The following is a 20214-nucleotide window of genomic DNA, read 5'->3' on the forward strand; positions in this document are numbered from 1 at the left end:
GACACAGACTAACAGAATGGATGCAAAAACAGGATCCATTCTTCTGCTGCGTCTAAGAAACACTTCTCAACATCAAGGATAGACATTACCTCGGGGTAAAGGGTTTGAAAAAGCTGTACAAGCAAATGGATCTAAGCAAACTGGCATAGCCATTTTAATATCTAGCAAAATAGACTTCAAACTAAAACTAATCAAAAGAGATGGAAGAAGGATACTTCATACTTATCAAGGGAAAAAATGCACCAAGATGAGTTTTCAATTCTTAATATCTATGTCCCAAATGTTTGTAAAAGAAACACTACTACAGTTTAAGGCACATATTGACTATCACACCCTGATAGTGGGAGACTTTAGTACCCCACTCTCACCAGTGAACAGATCATCTGACAAAAACAAAGCAGAGAAATACTGGAGCTAACAAATGTCATAAACCACATGGATCCAACAGATATTTATTGAACATTTTACCCAAACATAAAAGAATATCCATTTTTCTCAGCACCTCATGGAACTTTCTCCAAAATTGACGATATGCTTGATCACAAAGCAAATCTGAACAGATACAAGAAAATTAAAATAACTCCCTGCATCCTATCAGACCACCATGGATTAAAGCTGGATATCAACAACAACAGAAAACTTATAAATGCATGAAAACTGAACAACTCTCTACTGAATGACTACTGTGTCAAAGAATAAATAAGAAAAAAAGACTTTGTAGAATCCAATGAAAATGAATACACAGCATACCTAAACTTATGGGACACAATGAAATCGGTGCTAAGAGGAAAGTTTATAGCACTGAGTGCATATATATAAAAAAAGAGGAGAGATGTCATACGAGCAACTTAACAACACATATGAAAGCTCTAGAACAAAAAGAAGTAAGCACATCCAAGAGGAGTAGATGGTAAGAGATGATCAAACTTACAATTTGAAATCAATAAAATAGAAACAAAGAGGATAATACAAAGATTCAATGAAACTAATAGTTGGTTCTCTGAGAAAATCAACAAGATAGACAAACCCTTATTCCAACTAAGTAAAAGATGGAGAAAGAATATCCAAATTAACAAAATCAGAAACAAAAAAGGGGACATAACAGCAGACACCAAGGAAATCTAGAGAATTGTAAGGCTATACTTTTTAAAAAAAAGGCTGTACTCTACAAAATTGGAAAATCTAAAACAAATGGATAATTTTCTCGATAGCTATTACTTATCAATGTCAAATCAAAATTAGATAAACAACTTAAATAGACTTATAACCCTAAGGAAATAGAAGCAGTCATTAAAAGTCTCCCAACTTGGGATGGGGTGGAGGAGGTGGGGGGAGGGGGAAGGGAGTAAGCCCAGGGCCAGATGGGTTTAGCACAGAATTCTACCAAGCTTTCAAAGAAGAGTTAATGACAATACTCTTCAAATTATTCTAGAAAATAGAAACAGAAGGAACAGTGCCATATTCATTTTATGAGATCACTGTTACTCTGATACCCAAACCGTATAAAGACTCAACAAAGGAAGAGAATTAGAGATCCCTGTAGATGTAACCAATCGTCTTATTAAAATAAGAAACACAGAGCCAATGTAAAAGAGAAAGCCGAGAGGTCAGAGCTCAGAGATAAAATCTTACCTCCTGCAGTGCTCCTAGCTTCCCCGAGTGAGAGCTACTTCTTGTTTGTCTGTGTTTAAATAGTCTTTCTGTTCTGCCTTCTCATTGGTTGTAAACCCAACCACATGACTGCCTCATCACTGCCTGTAAGTACCGCCTTCCAGGTCTTAAAGGCATATGTCTCCAATACTGGCTGTATCCCTGAACACACAAAAATCTACCTAGCTCTTCTAACCATCACACTCTTGCTATGGCTCTAATAGCTCTGACCCCAGGGCAACTTTATTTATTAACATAAAATTAAAATCACATTTCAGTACAAATAAAATATCACCATAGATCCCTTTCCCTTATGAACATAGATGCAAAAATACTCAATAAAATACTTGCAAATTCAATCCAAGAACACATCTAAAAGATCATCCACTGTGATCAAGTAAGCTTCATACCAGAGATGCAGGGATGATTCAATACAGGAAAATCCATAAATGTAATCCACCATGTAAACAAACTGCAATAGGTCATCTCATTAGATGCAGAAAAGGCCTTTGACAAAAATCTGACACCCCTTTGTGATAAAAGTCCTGGAGAGATTAGGGATACAAGGGACACACCTAAACATAATGTAGGCAAATTACAGCAAGCCTATAGCCAACATCAAATTTAATGGAGAGAAATTCAAAGGAATCTTAAAAGGCCTTATTAATAAAATCAAACCTGAAGCCAAGTATTGGGGTGAATTCTGGAAGATCAGAGAAGCAGAACAAGCCAACAGCTTCCTCACCTTGCCAGTTCGTCAGCTGATCCTGTTTCCTCAGACTGGAAGCCCGAGTCCTCATCCAAATGGATCTCAGCTGAACTGCTGCTCTAAAGTCTAAAAGCTTAACAGGCTCTAGTTCCTGGTCCTCACACCTTATATACCTTTCTGCTTCTGGCCATCACTTCCTGGGATTAAAGGCGTATGCCTGGCTGTTTCCAGTGTGGCTTTGAACTCACAGAGATTCAGATGGATCTTGGCCTTTGGAATGCTAGGATTAAAAGTGTGTGTGCCACCATTTTCTGGCCTCTATATCTAGTGGCTGTTCTGTTCTCTGACCCCAGATAAGTTTATTAGGGTTCACAATATTTTGGGGAACACAGTATCCCCACACTTTACACTCTTTCCATATCTATTCAATATAGTACTTGATATTCTAGCTAGTTCAATAAGACAACTGAAGGAGATCAAGGTGATACAAATTGGAAAGGAGAAAGTCAAAGTATTATTATTTTAGTTGATAAGATAGTATATAAAATGACCCTAATAATTCCACCAGAGATTCCTACATCTTATAAACACTTTCAGCAAAGTGGCTGGATACAAGATTACCTCAAAAAAAAAAAAATTCCTGGTCCTTCTATGTACAAATGGCAAATGGACTAAGGAAGAAGTCAGGGAAGCAACACCTTTCACAGTGGCCTCAAATAATACAAAATAGATTGGGGTAACTCTAACCAAACAAGTGAAAGACTTGTATGATAAAAGCTTTAAGGATTTGAGGAAAGAAATTGAAGAAGATCTCAGAAGATGGAAAGATCTCCCATGCTCATGGATCAGTAGGTTTAACATAATAAAAATAGCTATCCTAACAAAAGCAATCTACAAATTCAGTGCAATCCCCATCAGAATTCCAAAATTATTCTTTACAGATCTTGAAAAGACACTTCTCAACTTCATATGAAAAAAAATTCTGGATAGCTAAAACAATCCTGAATAATAAAAGAATTGCTGGAGGTATTACTATCCTGATTTCATGATGTACTAAAGAGCTATTTATAATAATAAAAACAGCATAGTATTGGCATTAAAAAGTGACACATGGATTGATAGTGTAGAATTGAAATCTAAGACATAAATCCACACACCTATAGACACCTGATTTTTGATAGAGAATACCAGAAAACCACACTGGAAAAAAGACAGCATCTTCAGCAAATGGTGCTGACCAAACTGGATAACTGCATGTAAAAGAATGCAAATATATCCATATTTATCACCCTGCACAAAACTCAAGTCCAAGTGGATCAGAGACCTCAACATAAACCAGATACACTGAACCTGATAGAAGGGAAAATGAGGAATAGCCTTAAACACATTGGCACAAGAGACTTTCTGAACTGAACACCAATTGCACAGGCACTAAGACTGACAATTAATAAATGGGACCTCATGAAATTGAAAAGCTTCTGTAAGGCAAAGGACACTATCAATCAGACAAAGAGTCAGCTTACAGAATGGGAAAAGACTATTACCAACTCCACATCCAACAGAGGATTAATACCCAAAATATATAAAGAACTTAAGAAATTAGATATGAAAAAATGAAATAATCCAATTTAAAATTTAGGTATAGATCCAAACATAGAATTCTCAATAGAGGAATCTTAAATGGCTGAGAAACACTTAAAGAAATGTTCAACATCCTTAGCCACCAAGGAAATACAAATCAAAACTACTTTGAGATTCCATCTTATGCCCATCAGATCAATAACACAAGTGACAGCTCATGCTGGAGAAGGTGTGGAGCAAGGAGTACACTCCTCCATTGCTGATGGGAATGCAGACTTGTACAGTCACTATGGAAATCGATATGGCAGTTCCTCAAGACTAAGTTATCTTACCTCAAGACACTCTATCCTACCATAAGGGCACTTGCCTCAACTATGTTCATTGTGGCTTTATTCATAATGGCCAGAAATTGGAAACAACCTAGATATTCCTCAACTGAAGAACAGATAAAGAAAATGTGGTACATTTACATAAGGGAGTGTTACTCACTGTTTAAAAAAAAATGACATCATGAAACTTGCAGGCAGATGGATAGAACTAGAAAGAATTGTCCTGAGTGAGATAACCCAAACTCAGAAAGACAAACATGGTCTATATTCACTTATTAGTAGATAATAGCCATTAAGAAAATGATAACCAAGCTACAGTCCATAGACCCAGAGAGGTTAGGCAAAGAGAAGGGCTCTGGGGGATGTATCAAAAAAAGGTCTTCATCAATCTGTAAGTGATGGCTGATAACTGACAACAGAGAGGTCTTGCAGTTTATGCTGTGTATAGGACTAACATAAACACAAAGAGAATCTTATGCTTATTTATTGAAGCTTCATTTGTAGTTGGATAGGTAATACAGAGGCTCAAAGAAGACTTTATACTTAAAAGGTGAATCAATCAATCAATTCAACTCACTTAGCATTTGTGGATACTTAACTAGCCAAATGCCATGTAATGTTCTGGAAGTTTAAACATGCATAAGGTGTGGTTCCCAACTGCCTGGAGCCTTTAGATTTTCAAAGAAGATAAACATAAATGACTATCATACAATTAGAACCTAGAAAGTTCTTTGGCAATACAGACAATGGAGAATTTGTGTCTAGAAGAACCAAGAAAAGTTCAGCTGAGCTTGAGTGAGTTTTTCCTAGGGCAAATAAAAGATTGAAGGTGTTGATGAGGCAGCATGCAAGCAAGTAGGATGTGAGAGTGAACATGCATTCAAGTTCAACTTAAGGATTGTATAAGAAAGTGTATGAAAAAAATAGGCAGAGACCAAGTTTGCATGAGTAACACCTATCATGTAAGCATTTAATGCTTGCTGTGTAAAAGTACTATTCTTTCAACATGAATAGTGAAGAAATACCCTCTTTACTGGGGCACATCAGAATTAGGAAAGGCCATAAGAAGGAACCGGTACCATGGTGTCATATTATCTCAGCTGCTGTGTTAATTTAGAGTAAAGATGACCAACAGTTGCTGTTGGCTTCTGCTCTGGCTCCTGGAAAAACCTCTTAGGGAGTCCTAAGACCACTGGTACCAGGGAAAGTCTGCAGGAATGGGCCTGATTGGTATATTCTACAAAGCTCCCCAGATTGTTCTGACATAGAGCAAGCTTAAGAACTATTCCTTGGACCAATAGAAATAATGTTGAAGAAAGAAAGCAGCATGATTTAATTGGGATTGCCTTGTTGATGGTTGTGAGTTTGAAGGAGCTAGGATTAAGAGACTCTTGTGGGTTCACTGTTCAAGTAAAGGAGAGTACACAAGTTATAGAGGCACTATGTTCCATTCACTTAGTGGTTTGTAGCTGAGGGTTCTGTGGCCTGGGCTTGATGGTTCATAAGGAAAGCCAGGATCCTGGAGAAAGATTATCTTAGAGTAAGCACATGATTATCAAGCAAAGTTCTGCTCTGACCTCGTTACAAAATCACTTCTGTCTCTCGAGATGAGCTTCAACAAAGAGGGAAAAGGGGCATGTGCAGAGATGTTGTAAGGAGAGCACAAATAGAGTTAAAAACAGCTTCCCCAAAAGCTCATTTTCTGGTGTGCATGGACCTGAGATGCTTGATGTATAACACAACCAGACATATTTTGAAATAATTAATAGGAAATTGATGGGCTGAATGAGCGGCTTTCTCCCAAGATGAAGAGATTATTGAGTAGTGATGGGCATAGGTTCAGTTTTCGTTTGTGTGTAAGGGGGTGGGCATTAAATCTTAGTGATCAGTAGGACTTCTCATCATAACCCCAGCATGTTGGTGTGGAATGCCTGGGAATTCATTGTTTGCCTTCTTATTTATCCCTCCCCCATGGCAATGAGTACAACTTATATAGCACCTGCTTATGGAATCTACACTGGTTAGTCTACTCTTGGTAATCGTTCCTTGGGTGTTTGCTGCAAAGAAAAGGAGTCCAGAAGGGACAATTATTTTCATGAAAGAGCATGGTCCTGGGAGAGGCAAGGTGATATATAAGTGTGGAATCCCTAGCACATCTCAGCAAGGGGCAAGGGCCCAAAGTGCATGAAGGAGGCAGAAAAGTGATAAGTGGAGCGATCTGTGCTAACTTTTCCATTCAGGTCTGTAAGTCATAGCTCAGTGTGGAAAGGGTCTTAAGGAATAAAGCATATGAATTTGTTTCTGGGAAAAATCTTCCTGGAATCAGAGTTGGCTAAATTAAAGTTTAAAGCCAAACATAAAACAAGCAAATAAAACCAGGTAGATTTCTAACCACTGTCCTGATTAAAAAAGGGGGGGTGCAGCAAAAGGCTTAGGTGGTGTGGATGAAAACAAAGGACTAAATCAGAGACTGAATGAGACCAAGGAGCCCACATGGTGTACAGGTGATGCCAGATGACGTAAGAGAAATTTCAGAGGAGAAAGGAATTGGAGTTTGCCCCTAATGAACGCTGTTTCAGACTTGGGAAGTCTGAGTTAGCTGATGAAATAGGCAGGCATGTTAATCTGAAGGATAGTTGGAATCACAGTCTCAAGGTACCAATTTAGAGGTTGCCAGTGTATCATTGAGTGAATTTCATTTATCCTATGAATACAGAAAACCTAGAGACAGAGTACAATGTGAGAAAAAGAATGACAAAAAAAAAAAATGCCTTGCAAATCAACATCTGAGGAATGAAGGGGAAGGCAGTCCAGGGCTGACTGGAGAGAGCAGAGAGGTAGGAGAAAAATACCTGGATAGGAGTGTGGGGTGGAATTAAGATTCCAGGGATGTTCAATTTCAAGACACTAGCTGCAGACAGCACCAACAGAGAGGACAAGGGAAATCTACCAATAATTGTTGGCTAAATCCCATGAGTTCTTATAGAACAGTGGACAGAAGCCAACTGTAGTTTGGCTAGAAGCAAATAGATAAGAAAGTGGACACAGCGAACATTGGGTAATTTTTTTATATATTTTTTTTTTTTTTTTTTTAACTCCCAAAAGCTCTGCCGTAAAGGAAAAGAGGTGGATGGGGGAAGGTTTAAAGTATACTTTTGAAGCATGGAGCAGGATAGATAGAACATTTCACTAGGATTACGTGCAGTGAGTTCACAACACACAGATGTAGTCATTGGTCTCTGGCCAATGTCTAGCATTGCAAGAGGCAACAGCAATGATGTGGATTTACACAGTACTTCATTCTAAATGCTCCTCAATACCTGATTTTACAAATGGGAACTCATCTACCCATCACGGCTGCTTTGGAAAGTGGATCCTACTATTTCCCCCAGTTTTTTTTTTTTACAGGGAAACTATGATAGAGAGACATTAACCTGTCCAACTTGTCTTCTGCCTACATCAGTAAGCTCACACATTCATCTCAGCTTCCAAAACAATGCTTACAAGCACATATATATCATCCGATTTGGTTGAGAGTTGGGTCCTGGGCCTATACTTAGAGATGTTGCTCAGTTATCTTATTGAAGGGGAATTTCTTTAGAGGATGCTTGTCTTTGCAGTTATTTCATATCTGTAAGAGGTTGAAGTCTTAAGTCATTTCTTGACTCGTCAGTATTGATTGACTCAGTAATACTTGTCAATACAAAGCAATACAAAAACTTGTCTTGAAAATAGGTTTGGTGAGGAACACCAATGTTAAGTTACTTTGTTGTGACAAAACTAAAGTAATCACAGAGGTTAAAATGTTGGTGCATAATGCGGAGTAGAAATCGCAGTGGGATGTAGGAGAGGTGGAGAGAAGTGATGGATCTGGAAAGATGCTGAAACAAAGGTAGCCTTCACTACGTGGCTGGATGAAGTTTCAAGTTGCTTGCAGGTGCTTGATAGTAGAACACATGAAAATTGGGCACACTTTTGTATTTGTAGTGTATTGCTCATATTGATGGCATCAGCTTTTCCTAGTTTTATATCTTCATTCAACCAAAGTGTGGAATGAAAATTTACAATAATAAGAATTTACAAAGTTCTTATTCCAATGTCATTGTTATTAACACCAGTGGAAGTGTCCTGATTTACATGAAGCATCTCATTTAATCATTAAAACAAACAAGCAAAACTGGAAATGGCCCATCATTACCCCCTAATGAGGAAATGGCTAGGCTAAGGCCACAGACCTCGAGAGCAACAAAGTTTAGGCACGGAATAGATAGTGTGAATCCCAACTCAGGTTCTTAACCTATCCACTGTGTTGCACATTTTAGTGCCCTGCTCTCTCTACTTCTTCAGAGTTTCCCCGGAGCTGTTATGTTTAAGAATGGGATGATCAGAAACTTTTGTCTTTAAATTCTCCTGCTATTTGGGGATTGATTTGTCAGAATCAATATTGGGAAAATTTGAACCTAGTTAAAAAAAATAGTTAAAATGTATCTCGGTGAAGGCAGAGAAATTCTTCCCTTTTTATTTAAACTTGCTGACTAGATCATTAAACACATTTCTTTAATAGTGTGAAGGACTATATCCTCGTATGTAGTTGTTATTCTAGATATCTGTGGGATGACATTATAGAAAGAAAGACTTGATTAGCCATTAAGCAAGGCTCTTGAGACAGAGAGTGTGTGTGACTGTTTCTGAGATTTTATCCATCTTCCTTTCCAATACTGTTCTCACTGCAGGGATGCAGAAATAAAGACAGTATTCCACTGATGTCATTCAGTGGAGCTAAGAACCTGGATGAGGACCAGCAGTGAGATATAGCCCCATACAGTGACACTGGTCAGCTTTCATCTGGAAACTGAAAAAACAGACAGACAATCTAAAGTGGCATTCCCCATGCCTCCTGTTTCTGCAGCTGTGCTGTGGAAAGCTGATGGGGGAGACCCTCTAACAAACAGAGAAGAATAGCCCCACACCAGCACAAGCTCTAAGTGGCCTCCCGTACCCGCCTTACCTTTGTTTTTCTCAGTCCACACCAAAAGCTGTAAGAGACACATCTAAGCTTGTCCAAATCTCTACTAAATTAATTTCTTCTGCGTTTGATATTAAGTGAAAGTTCTTAAGTAGAAGATTTGCTCTAAACTTTAACTCATGGCAATAATCTCCCATAAGCTCAGACAGGATGAAATTATCCAATAGCCCCTAGATGTTGAGTTGTCTGGAAAATTCTAAAATGAAGATTTACACCTTTTTGGATTCTTGAACAAATGTCTTCATTTCTCTGCATTATGTGGGCCAGTCTTTAAGACAGTGCTTCTCAACCTGTGGGTCACAACCCCTCTATCTCCAAAAAATATTTGCATTGCAATTCATAACAGTAGCAAAATTACAGTTATGAATTTGCAATGAAAATAATTTTATTGTTGGGGGTCACTACAACATGAAGAACTTTATTAAAGGGTTGCAGAATTAGGAAGGTAGAGAACCAACGCTTTAAAGGATGCATTCACACCTTCATGGTACTATTTAATGCCTATTAGGGGTTTGTTATCATTAAACTCTTACTTTCCCCTTGATTTTTTTTTCCTTGCAGGCTCAATTTGAACTTAAGACATTTCACATCCGGGGTGAGCATGCATTAATAACAGCAAGACTTGAAGAAACTATTGAAAATCTCAAGCAACAGTTAGACCACCGCTGGGGAGGAGGATGTGAAGAGATGAGAGACGCATGCATCTCTACTGATGATGACTGCCCCCCAAAGGCCTTCAGAAATGTGTGCATCCAGACAGACAGAGAGACGTTCCTCAAGCCCTGTGAAGGTGAAAGCAAGACAACCAGAAGCAACCAGATGGTACCCAAGAAGTTGAATATCTCGTTAACCCAACTCTCTCCCACAAAAGACAGTAAGGACATCCACGTACCACTTCAGACAGGGGAAGGCATCTCATCCAGTCAACAGAAGATATCACCTCCACCTCCCACACCTCCTATTCCTCCCCCTCTCATTCCTCCCCCTCCGCCTCTCCCCACTGGACTTGGACCTTTGCCACCAGCACCACCCATATCACCTGTGAGTGCTGGGCCACCACCACCACCTCCTCCACCTCCTCCACCACCTCCCCTGCCTCCAAGTGCTGGACCTCCCCCACCTCCTCCCCCACCACCACTTCCTAATGTCCTGGCTCCTCCTAACAGTGGAGGGCTTCCTCCTCCTCCTCCTCCTCCTCTTCCTCCTCCTCCCCCAGGACTTGCACCTCCACCTCCTCCTGGACTATCCTTTGGACTCAGCTCTTCTTCTAGTCAGTGTCCTCGTAAACCAGCCATTGAACCCAGCTGTCCCATGAAGCCTTTGTATTGGACTAGAATACAAATAAGTGATAAGAGGTAAGCTCTCCCTTGACCCATTCTCCATTACAAATTCACAGGAGTCTTCCCAAGTGGTGTTTTATTATTGACAGCTCAATATTTACATTGGGTAATACCCATTTTTAAATATTATAATATGGTGAATGCCTTGAGTACACAAGCTTACAGTGTCTGAGGGAGATAGTTTCTGCCAGGTCTTCTGGGAGAAGAAATGTGTTCAGTATCAGATTCTTCAAGATAAATGTTCCATTTTATGGACTAGAGAAGAGTTCAGGTCTAAGCTAGGGCCATCTCTAACACCGCCGACTTAGTTGAGTAATTATAAAGACATTGGAGCAGAGTCTGCACTATTGGTTCACTAAGGATTTCTGCAATATCTTTTATGATACCCTTTCTTAGTTTTTGATAACCAGCCTTTGGGTCTGGTGTTGTTCTTTCTCTTTCTATCACTATGACAAATGTGAAGGATTTATTTTGGCTTATGGTCTCAGAGATTTCAGTCTATCATGCCTGTGAGGGTATGGCACAGTGAGGTAGCTCATCTCCTGGCCAGGAAGGAGAGAAACAGAATACAACAGAAGCTTTCTCCTTTTATTTCATCTAGGCCATGAGCCTGTGGGATGATGTACTCATATTCAGGGCTGATCTTCCTACCCTATTGTAATTTTCTCTGGACATGTCCCTGTAGACACATTCAAAGGTATTCTTCACTAATTTCTAGGACTCCTTGTTGAATCTGGATATTTAGCAGTTGCAGGTATGCTTCAATTTTTTATGAAAAAACTGAGATGGCTGAGTTATTCATTGTCTAGATCAGAAGAGAGTCTTACAATGTAACCCCCACTTTTGAATCTGTTCGTAAGACTTCTTTTACAGCCATATTCCTTATTGATGTCCAGAGAAAGTAGCATGTGTGGGGAGCTGATGTGGCAAGCACCTTCCATTTTCGTATGTTATTGAGCTTGGCCTATAAGGCGGAAAGTCATGATGACTTGGAAATCTCCATCCAAACAAGTTAGAGTTAGATTTCTTGCTTCATTTCTGAATCTCTCAGAAGGACAATGAGAGAGAGATTGACTTGTTTCTTAATTGCTTTCTAGTTTTGAAATTTATTTGTTTGCAAAGAAGGTATATTTTTGAGACAGGGTTTATCTGAGTAGTTTTGGTGCCTGTCCTGGATCTCACTCTTGTAGACCAGGCTGGCCTCGAACTCACAGAGATCTGCCTGGCTCTGCCTCCTAAGTGCTGGGATTAAAGGTGTGTGCCACTGCTACCTGGCTAAAACTACATTTTTTAAAAAAGCTTATTCCCCAATTCAAAATGGTGGTAGTGAATTTTCAAGCTTTTCTAAAATTTTGCTTAGGGAAGGCAACACAACTAAACAAAATAACTTACAGTTCACAATTATAGAGAAAAAAAATAGAAACCAGTATAAGAGCAGAGGAAATACCACCAAACCAAGCATGTGATGACCAAAGTTGATGATGTATTTCATATTGTCCCCAGTCCTCTTGCCAAAAAATAAGGGTCAAGAGTTTACTTGCAGAAATTTCTAGATGTATTTATTTAATGCTGATAAAAGTGCTTTATAATTTCCCAAATTAATGGTTTAAAAAAGAAAAAAGATGATCCTAAAATAGTCCCCAACACTAACAGTAATGTGCTAGTATCCCATTTCTCATTCAAGATTTAGATATTTCCTAAGAGATGATTTCCCGGAATATTTGAGTTGTATTTCCTTATTAGTGCTCTCAACTCGTTGTACAGTCACTCTACAGTGATGAATCCCACCTGTGAGCCCTGGACTAGCACATTCTGACAGCACATATAACTGTCTCACACCTGTTTCTCACTTGCGTGCCTTCCCTTCATCCCCCAAGAGACTTCATGAGCAGCCAATGCCATAGACATAGCATCATAAAACCTCATGCTGGAGGACAGGCCCTTCATCCACTGTTCAAAGAAGGGTAAATGAGAGTTGGGGGAAATCATTGATTTTTTTTTTCCTCTTGTAATTTCCCACTTTTTTTTTTTTAATGGAAAACAGTCAAATGCTCAAACTTTCATTAGTTACATTGGTTGAGCTGGTTCTGCAAACACGGTAAATCTAGTACTTCACTTTCAAATCAAATGAAAAGCAGATGAACAGGACATTAGGAGTGACTGACTTGGTAGACATGTCAGCCTTGTCCTCTCTGTGATGTGTTAAGACCACAGAACGGCCACTCCCTGCCAGTGTAACACAGTCCCATTCTTTCATCACGGGTCCCTCAAAAAAATTTTTTATACCTCTGAGCACAACTGCCTTGAGTATGAAAATCATGGTTTGGTACCAAATCATAAAATAGTGTAACAAATATGTTTATTATATGCAAAGTAGTCTATGTAGTATATTATATAAAGGTAACTTTATTGTTAGTTTTAATTGAAACAAACATATATATTGAAACAAAGGTAAATACTGGTAAGTGTTTATTATGCATGCCATGCTCATGTACTTAAAAAATCAATATAGAAGAAATTTACTGTTTGTTTCTGTGGCATTAATAATAACTTGAGAAAGCATTTCAATGCCACCAATGTGCAGAAAGCAAATGACACACACAGTCCAAATGAGGGAGACTCTAGAGAGGCCCACACACCCCAGCTTTTCGAGGTGCTTCTGATATACTTGATTTCCGGCAACTGCCTGTTCATTGCTTCATAACAGCCTATTTCTGGAAAATAAAATACAAATTCCCCATGGATGCTTTAGTTGGAATCCCCATGGGGGGCTGAAACATGGCAAAATTATATGATTTTGTGTGGCAGTGTTGTCTCTGGTGGGATCCTATAAACCCAATGTATCAAATGAGCGGCTAACTAGTCACGTATTAAGTCTCTGGACTGAGCTGACCTGACTCAATCCTGAAAACTGTATTTAAAAACCTCAGAGGGGGCACATCTCTACCTTACGTTCCATTTTCAATCCTTTAAAGAATGACTTTGGGCCTGGGAAATGGCTCTGTGGGGGTAAGACGCTTGCAGCCAAGCCTGGTGACTTGAATTTGATCCCCGGGTTCTGAGTGGTGGAAGGAGAGAACTGAAATTGTCTTCTGACCTGCACATGCATGCCATGGCATGCATATCCTCCCCCATGTACATATCTCTTGCATACATGCATATACATTTTTTTTAAAAGGATGACCTTGCCCATGTATAGAATTGATTATCCCTTCTGCCTCCCTGTAATGGTATTTTTGGCTTCTGGAGATGCCACAGCTGAGAGAGGGACCAAACCTCACCCATAGGAATTCTAGTCCTAAGAGCCTTCTCTAGCACTCTGGACTGAACTAATGACCATCATGTTTTTTGGATGTTTATGTGAAGATGTAGGTTCAAATATCCCGTTACATATTTTGACTTCTAAAATGTGTGACATGAAAAGCTTTTATCTGAGCTTTACCAGGGTTTTACACGTTTTTAAAAGTGCACTAGAGAAAGATTTCAACATATTATACTATTTCCTACTTTGTTTCCTACAGTTAACTTGATGCTTTCTCTTTCAAGCCAAGATGCCACACCAACTTTATGGGACTCCTTAGAAGAACCTCATATTAAGGACACCAGTGAATTTGAATATTTATTCTCCAAAGACACAACTCAACAGAAGAAAAAACCCCTGTCAGAGACCTACGAGAAGAAGAACAAAGTCAAAAAGGTACTGTGAGATCATTATTGTAATCATAGGCACATGGAAATTCACTACATCCCACTGGTTGTTGCTCTTTCCCCAGAAAATTATCTAAGTCTTAGATGGCAGAAGGATCCAGTTAATTTAAGAAACCTGGGCTTGCTGTTTTGTTTTTATCTTCTGAATTTTCAAATTTTATTCTGAACCATCGTTTTTTCTTGGTTAGGGTTACTATTGCTTGATGAAACACCATGACCAAAGAAACTTGTAGAGGAAAGAGTTTACTAGGCCTATGCTTCCTAGTCACTGTATATCATTAAAGGAAGTTGGGACAGGAATTCAAACAGGGCAGGAACCTGGAGAGACAGGAGCTGATGCAGAGGCCATGGCACAGTGTTGCTTACTCATTCGCCCCTCATGGCTTGCTCAACCTGCTTTCTTATAGAACCCAGGGCTGCTAGCCTGGGGTGACCTCACCCACAATGAGCTAGGCTCTCCTATATCGATCCCTAATTAAGAAAATGCCCCATAGACTTGCCTACAGCCCGATCTTATGGAGGCATTTTTCTCAATTGAAATTCCTTTTTTTCCAATGAACCTAGCTTGTATCAAGTTGACATAAAACTAGCCAGCACAACTATAGTCATTAATTCTATTTAAAAAAAAAAATGTGTTTAAATTGCTGTTAGTGAAAGTAGTTTGTATTCCACCCAAAAATAGATCTCATAGGACTGCAGTGATTGCTCACAATCACCCCAAGGTGAGGGGATCAGCATGGGCAAGGTGTGGGTGGGGGCTGCAGTTTTAAATGGGATTTTCAAGGCAAGTCCCATTGAAAAGATGACTTCTGTGTAAAAGCATGAGGATTTAAAAACCAAAAGCCACTAGTCATCTGTAGAACAATGCTGTGGAATATCATTCTGTATGCTGTGAATATGTGTTGCTCTGATTGGTTGATAAATAAAATGCTGATTGGACAGTAGCCGGGCAGGAAGTATAGGCAGATGAGGAGAATTCTGGGAAGAGGAAGGCTGAGTGAGGAGTTGCCAGCCAGACACAGGGGAAGCAAGATGTGAAGGCAGAACTGAGAAAAGGCACCAAGCCATGTGGCTAAACATAGATAATAATTATGGGTTAATTTAAGTGTAAGAGCTAGTCAGTAATAAGCTTGAACTAATAGCCAAGCAGTTATAAATAATATTAAGCCTCTGTGTGAATATTTTATAACAGAGACTGTGAGACTGTGGGTGAGAGATTTATCCTGACTGCAGGCCAGGTGGTACACAGGAGAACTTCCAGCTACAGAACAACTTTACCATCATCCAGCAATCAGGCAGACATGAGGCCCAGTATGACCTCAGTTAAACACCTTGACACAAAGAAAGGTGTCAGTCCTTGCTCTCTCCTAATCCCTTAGCCATAGCACAAGATAACATCTGTTGTGATTTAGTAAGTCCCCCAAAGACCCATTTGGCAAAGCTTTGGTTCCCAGCATGGTACTACTAGATCCTTTGAGATATAGAGCCCTATAGAAGGTCCTTAAGTCACTGGGGACATACCCTCAATAGGATTGTCGGACCTTAGTCTCTCCTCACTTCCAGCTCATGAAGTGGGCAGAGCAGTTCGGTCTGCCATGTTATTCTGCCCTGATATGGTGCTTTTGCACAAGGCCTAAAGCAAAAGAAACACTAGATTTTGACATAGAACATTCAGAATAATGGGTAAAAATAAGCCTTTTCTCTTTCTAAGTTATTTGCTTCAGGAATTCTCAGGTATCTTGTTGTGTATGAAAGCTGACTAATACAAGAGCCATACATCATGCCCTTCTGTGATAATGAACTGAGCTCATATTGTCCATGGTCTGTGGTATGTGATTAGCCCACATTCTATGATGGCTGCTCTCCACATTCTGTGATGGCTTGCTATGGTCACCATCATTGCCACAGTCCCTTTGCATTCATGTTTGGTTAACAGCAGAATGGTGCTAAAGACTGAGTGAGCTCTGATTCAGTTGCTAATTGGCTCTATGAACTTGGAGGAAGTGGTTGTCTTTCTTCTAGCATTTTCTATTGATATGATTATCAATACCAAATCTACTTGACCAGGGTGCTGTGAAATCTATGGGGATCTGAGAAAGTTTCAAGAGTATATCAGATGGTGTTACTGCCATCTGTACTTCCTTCTTAAATTATGTGGTGGGCTTCATGTGTCAGTTCATACTCCCTGTGCCACTATGAACATAACTATATTACATGAAATGGGCTGCAACTTATAGAAGACAAACCAGAAGTTCCTAATTGTAGTTTTGTGATCCAAATTAAATTTTCCCATGGGCCTAAAACCATAATCAACAATTGTAGATGTAATTCTAAATGGTCTTATTAAATAAGAAACACAGAGCCAAATAAAGAGTTAAAAGCCCAGAGATCAGAGCAGTAGCCAAGAGCTAAGACCACCTTATCTTACCACTCGCTGCCATCCTTCCCCTGAGAGAGAGACCTTCTTCCTGTGTCCTGTCTTTTTATTGCCTTTCTGTTCTTTTTCATTGGTTCTAAACCCTCCCACATGACTTCCTCGTCACTACCTATCTATACAGACCTCCTGGTCTCTATGGTTGGTACCGGGATTAAAGTGTGTCACCATGCTGGCTGTGTCCTTGAAGACATAGAGACTTTGCCTGCCATGTGATGGGATTAAGGGCGTGTGCTACCACTACCAGACTTCTGCGTAATGACTTGCTCTTAGCTCTGATCCCCAGGCAATTTTATTTATTAACATACAAATAAAATCACATTTCAGCACAAAAAAAAATCACCATAAACCATTTTTATCCTCTAAGTACACCAGAAGTATTTTATCATGAGAAAACTGTGATCCCAATAATTAGATATGGTAATGAATCTTTACTTTTTTTTTTTAATTTTTAATTGTGTACATGTGTATGTATTTGTGTGTGTGTGTGTGTGTGTGTGTGTGTGTGTGTGTGTGTGTGAATGTCTGTACCTGTGGAGGCTGGAAGAGGGCCTTGGATCCCCTGGAGCTAGAGTTAAAGCAGATGTGGGCTATCCAACATGGTTCTAGGAATCAAACTCAAGCTCGATCGAAGAGCATCAAGTGCTCTTAACCTCTGATCCCTCTCCCTAGTCACAGAGTGAATCTTTTAAGAGTACATGTTACGTGGGACAACTGAAATTCTCCTGTAAGAGCAGTACCAGGCAAGAAGTCACTGACCTACCATGACCTACCATGAAATGGATTCCAAGAAATGGAATTCCAAGACTCAAAATCCATGAAATGGATTCCATGAAATGGATTCCAAGACTCAAAAAGTCTTGAGTCTTGTGGAGTGAGTGAGTGTGTGTGTGTGTGTGTGTGTGTGTGTGTGTGTGTGTGTGTGTGTGTGTTTGGGGGTGGGGGCTGGCTTTTTAGATGCCATCTATCACTATAAGAAAGGCAGAAGGAAAATCTCTACACTCTAAAGATGCCCTCAGTTTACTTCTACCAACAAAGCTTCTATAACTAGCCAGAAACTGCCCAAGTACTGTCTTATGCAATATCACATTAAATGTTTCTGTGTTCTCCATTTCTTCTTCAGTTGCATTGCTCTGTTTTGTTTCTCTCTCTGGATGTTTTGGTAACATGTTGTTTCCTCCTAAAATGAATTATTTCTGTTTTTGTAAGTGAATATTTGTTTTCAAGTATGTTAACATTTGGTCATCCATTCTAGTTTCTTATCTCCTAATTGTGTGCCTATCCAACAGTTGATTTCAATTAAGGCAATTAGACCTTGATTCTTTGTTTTGTTGCATTGTCTGAAGAAGGGATGTGCTTCCTTTGAACTCTTCAGGCTTGCTGCTTGGTGAGGTTCCATCACCCCACAGAATCTACATGCATGCATGCTATGTTTGAGGGTTCACTGCAAATGGAGCCAAAACCTCTGGGTCCAGTGAGCTTCCCAGTAAGGGTGGTGTTTGGAGTTTTCAGTGAACTTTGTAGCCTACCTTAAGCTGAGGTTTTAAGTTGTAAAGAAAGTAAAAAGCTAAATCAATACCAGAAAATTGCAAACCTGCCCCTTTGAGCCCACTCAGCCTCCATGCCTGTGGCCAGATTTCAAACGTCAAGATGGATCCCTTCTAGAGTCCGATGTTTGTTTTCTTTTCTCCTGAAGTGAAGATGAAAGTGACTTTTTAGAGGACTTTCAGCTTCGGGGGCCAAATCCTTCAGCATAATCATGAGATGGTTCCCATATGAGGAGACCACAAGAACACTTGTCAAATAGGTCTTTTTCTAATGCCTGAACTAGAGGAAGAACCGTGTGTGTCGGATACTGAAGCATCCAGCTCTCTGAATTTTAGAAGGAGGGGCTGAGCCAACATCGAGGCAGAAATGTACAGATCTCTGAAGTAGAGCAGAGCATTCCACATGTATGCCTCAGAAATGATGGGCTTTATTGTTCAATCTGCTGAACTCAGGTGAGACCTTCTAACGTCAAGCTTTATAACAGTGTCTACATTTCCCATCGTTGATCCTGTCTTACACTAAGACATACGTGGATTCTCAAACTGAGCAGAAATCTTGTTCTACAACAAGCAGTCTAAGAATGAAAAGGAAACCCACTCGTGGTGTAGTTCCATTCTCTCATCATGACATAGAAACCAAGACTGAAGTGACTTCTAGGGCTTTGAACTTCTCTAACTGGGAAGATGTTGATGATGACCATTGGAGAGTAGCCACAAGATCTTCAGCATATGTCTGTGATTCCTCTTTTAATTCACCACACTGTTGATAGTTACAGTTTTCACTGAGATGACTGAATTGAAGTTGATGAACAGGAACAGCCATTGCTACAGGAGCCAAGACACAGTTACACCTGATGAAGTCTAAATGGTTGCTTTCATTGTGAGATTCTCCAAAGTGTTCTTTAGTGTTCTACTGGGGATGGGAATGGGGATTCAAACTCCTGAGAAAAATATGTGCCTCGTGTACAATTAGTGCAAAGAAATACATAGATTTCACGTGTGTTATTTTCCTTGAGCCAATCCATTGCATTTTACGAATTAACAAACAAACAAAAAAAAGTCCTAGGCAGGACACTTTGCATACTCAGGTTATTGCCATCCTTGTCCTCACATCAGGCCCATCAGCCACTACAGACACAGCAGGAACCAAATTGAGAACAAGAGCACAGAACACAACAATTGACAATATCCCCACCACTCGACACAGTCTTCCCGCCCCTCGATACAGTCTTTATTATTCCTCTAGTCAGAGCGAACTGCCTTCCCACATCAACCTTTTCTCTATAAAATTGAGAATCTCAACTTCTTAACATGGCTGTTATGGGAATAAAAGGAAATTATAATTATGAAAATACTTGTAGACATTCTCAGAGGTTTATGTCAATCTCTCGTTTTGTAAACTGCTGTCATGTCAAAGCTTTGGGAAGAAAACATTGCCAAGTGTGTTGACACACTTGTAATCCTGGCACCTAGGAAGCTGAAGCAAGAGGATCATAAATTCTGGGCTATGCTGGGCTACATGAGACTGTGTTTTTGCTTTGTTAAAAAAAAAAAAAAAAAAAGCTTAAAAAGAATCTAGAACATCTCGGGACCATTCTTGTTTTCCATTATTTATAGATGCATTCCACAACTTCCTGTAATGACACATTCCAACAGCTAGTACTTCGTCTCAGGTTGGCTTGCATTCTCTTTTTTGCACTGTAAAATAAGTGTTTACCCTATTAGTGCGTCCGTGTTTACACTCTCCCTAAGTTACATTTGTTCCCGAGCAAGAAGGTCAGTGCCTTGACAGGGCTCCAAGTATCTGTCTCTCTCGCCAGAGGCTCTTTCTCTCGGCCTCTGTCAAAGAGGTCACTAATTTTTGATAAGCTTCCCAGTTATTTTCTAAAC

General features: G+C 39.6%; 1 protein-coding gene across 3 annotated transcripts in view; it reads left to right on the forward strand.

Annotated features, from left to right (window-relative positions):
• The window catches only part of LOC102908789 (formin-1), a 289240-nt gene that overhangs the window by 98578 nt on the left and 170448 nt on the right, over positions 1–20214 (forward strand). For all 3 annotated transcript variants that reach the window (XM_076570309.1, XM_076570310.1, XM_006983846.4), the window contains 2 exons: positions 9857–10650; positions 14182–14332. In XM_076570309.1, the coding sequence (XP_076426424.1) occupies positions 9857–10650; positions 14182–14332 (945 nt within the window). The remainder of the gene's footprint in view (positions 1–9856; positions 10651–14181; positions 14333–20214) is intronic.

Source organism: Peromyscus maniculatus, chromosome 4 (assembly GCF_049852395.1).
Source record: "Peromyscus maniculatus bairdii isolate BWxNUB_F1_BW_parent chromosome 4, HU_Pman_BW_mat_3.1, whole genome shotgun sequence".
Classification (NCBI taxonomy): Eukaryota; Metazoa; Chordata; class Mammalia; order Rodentia; family Cricetidae; genus Peromyscus; species Peromyscus maniculatus.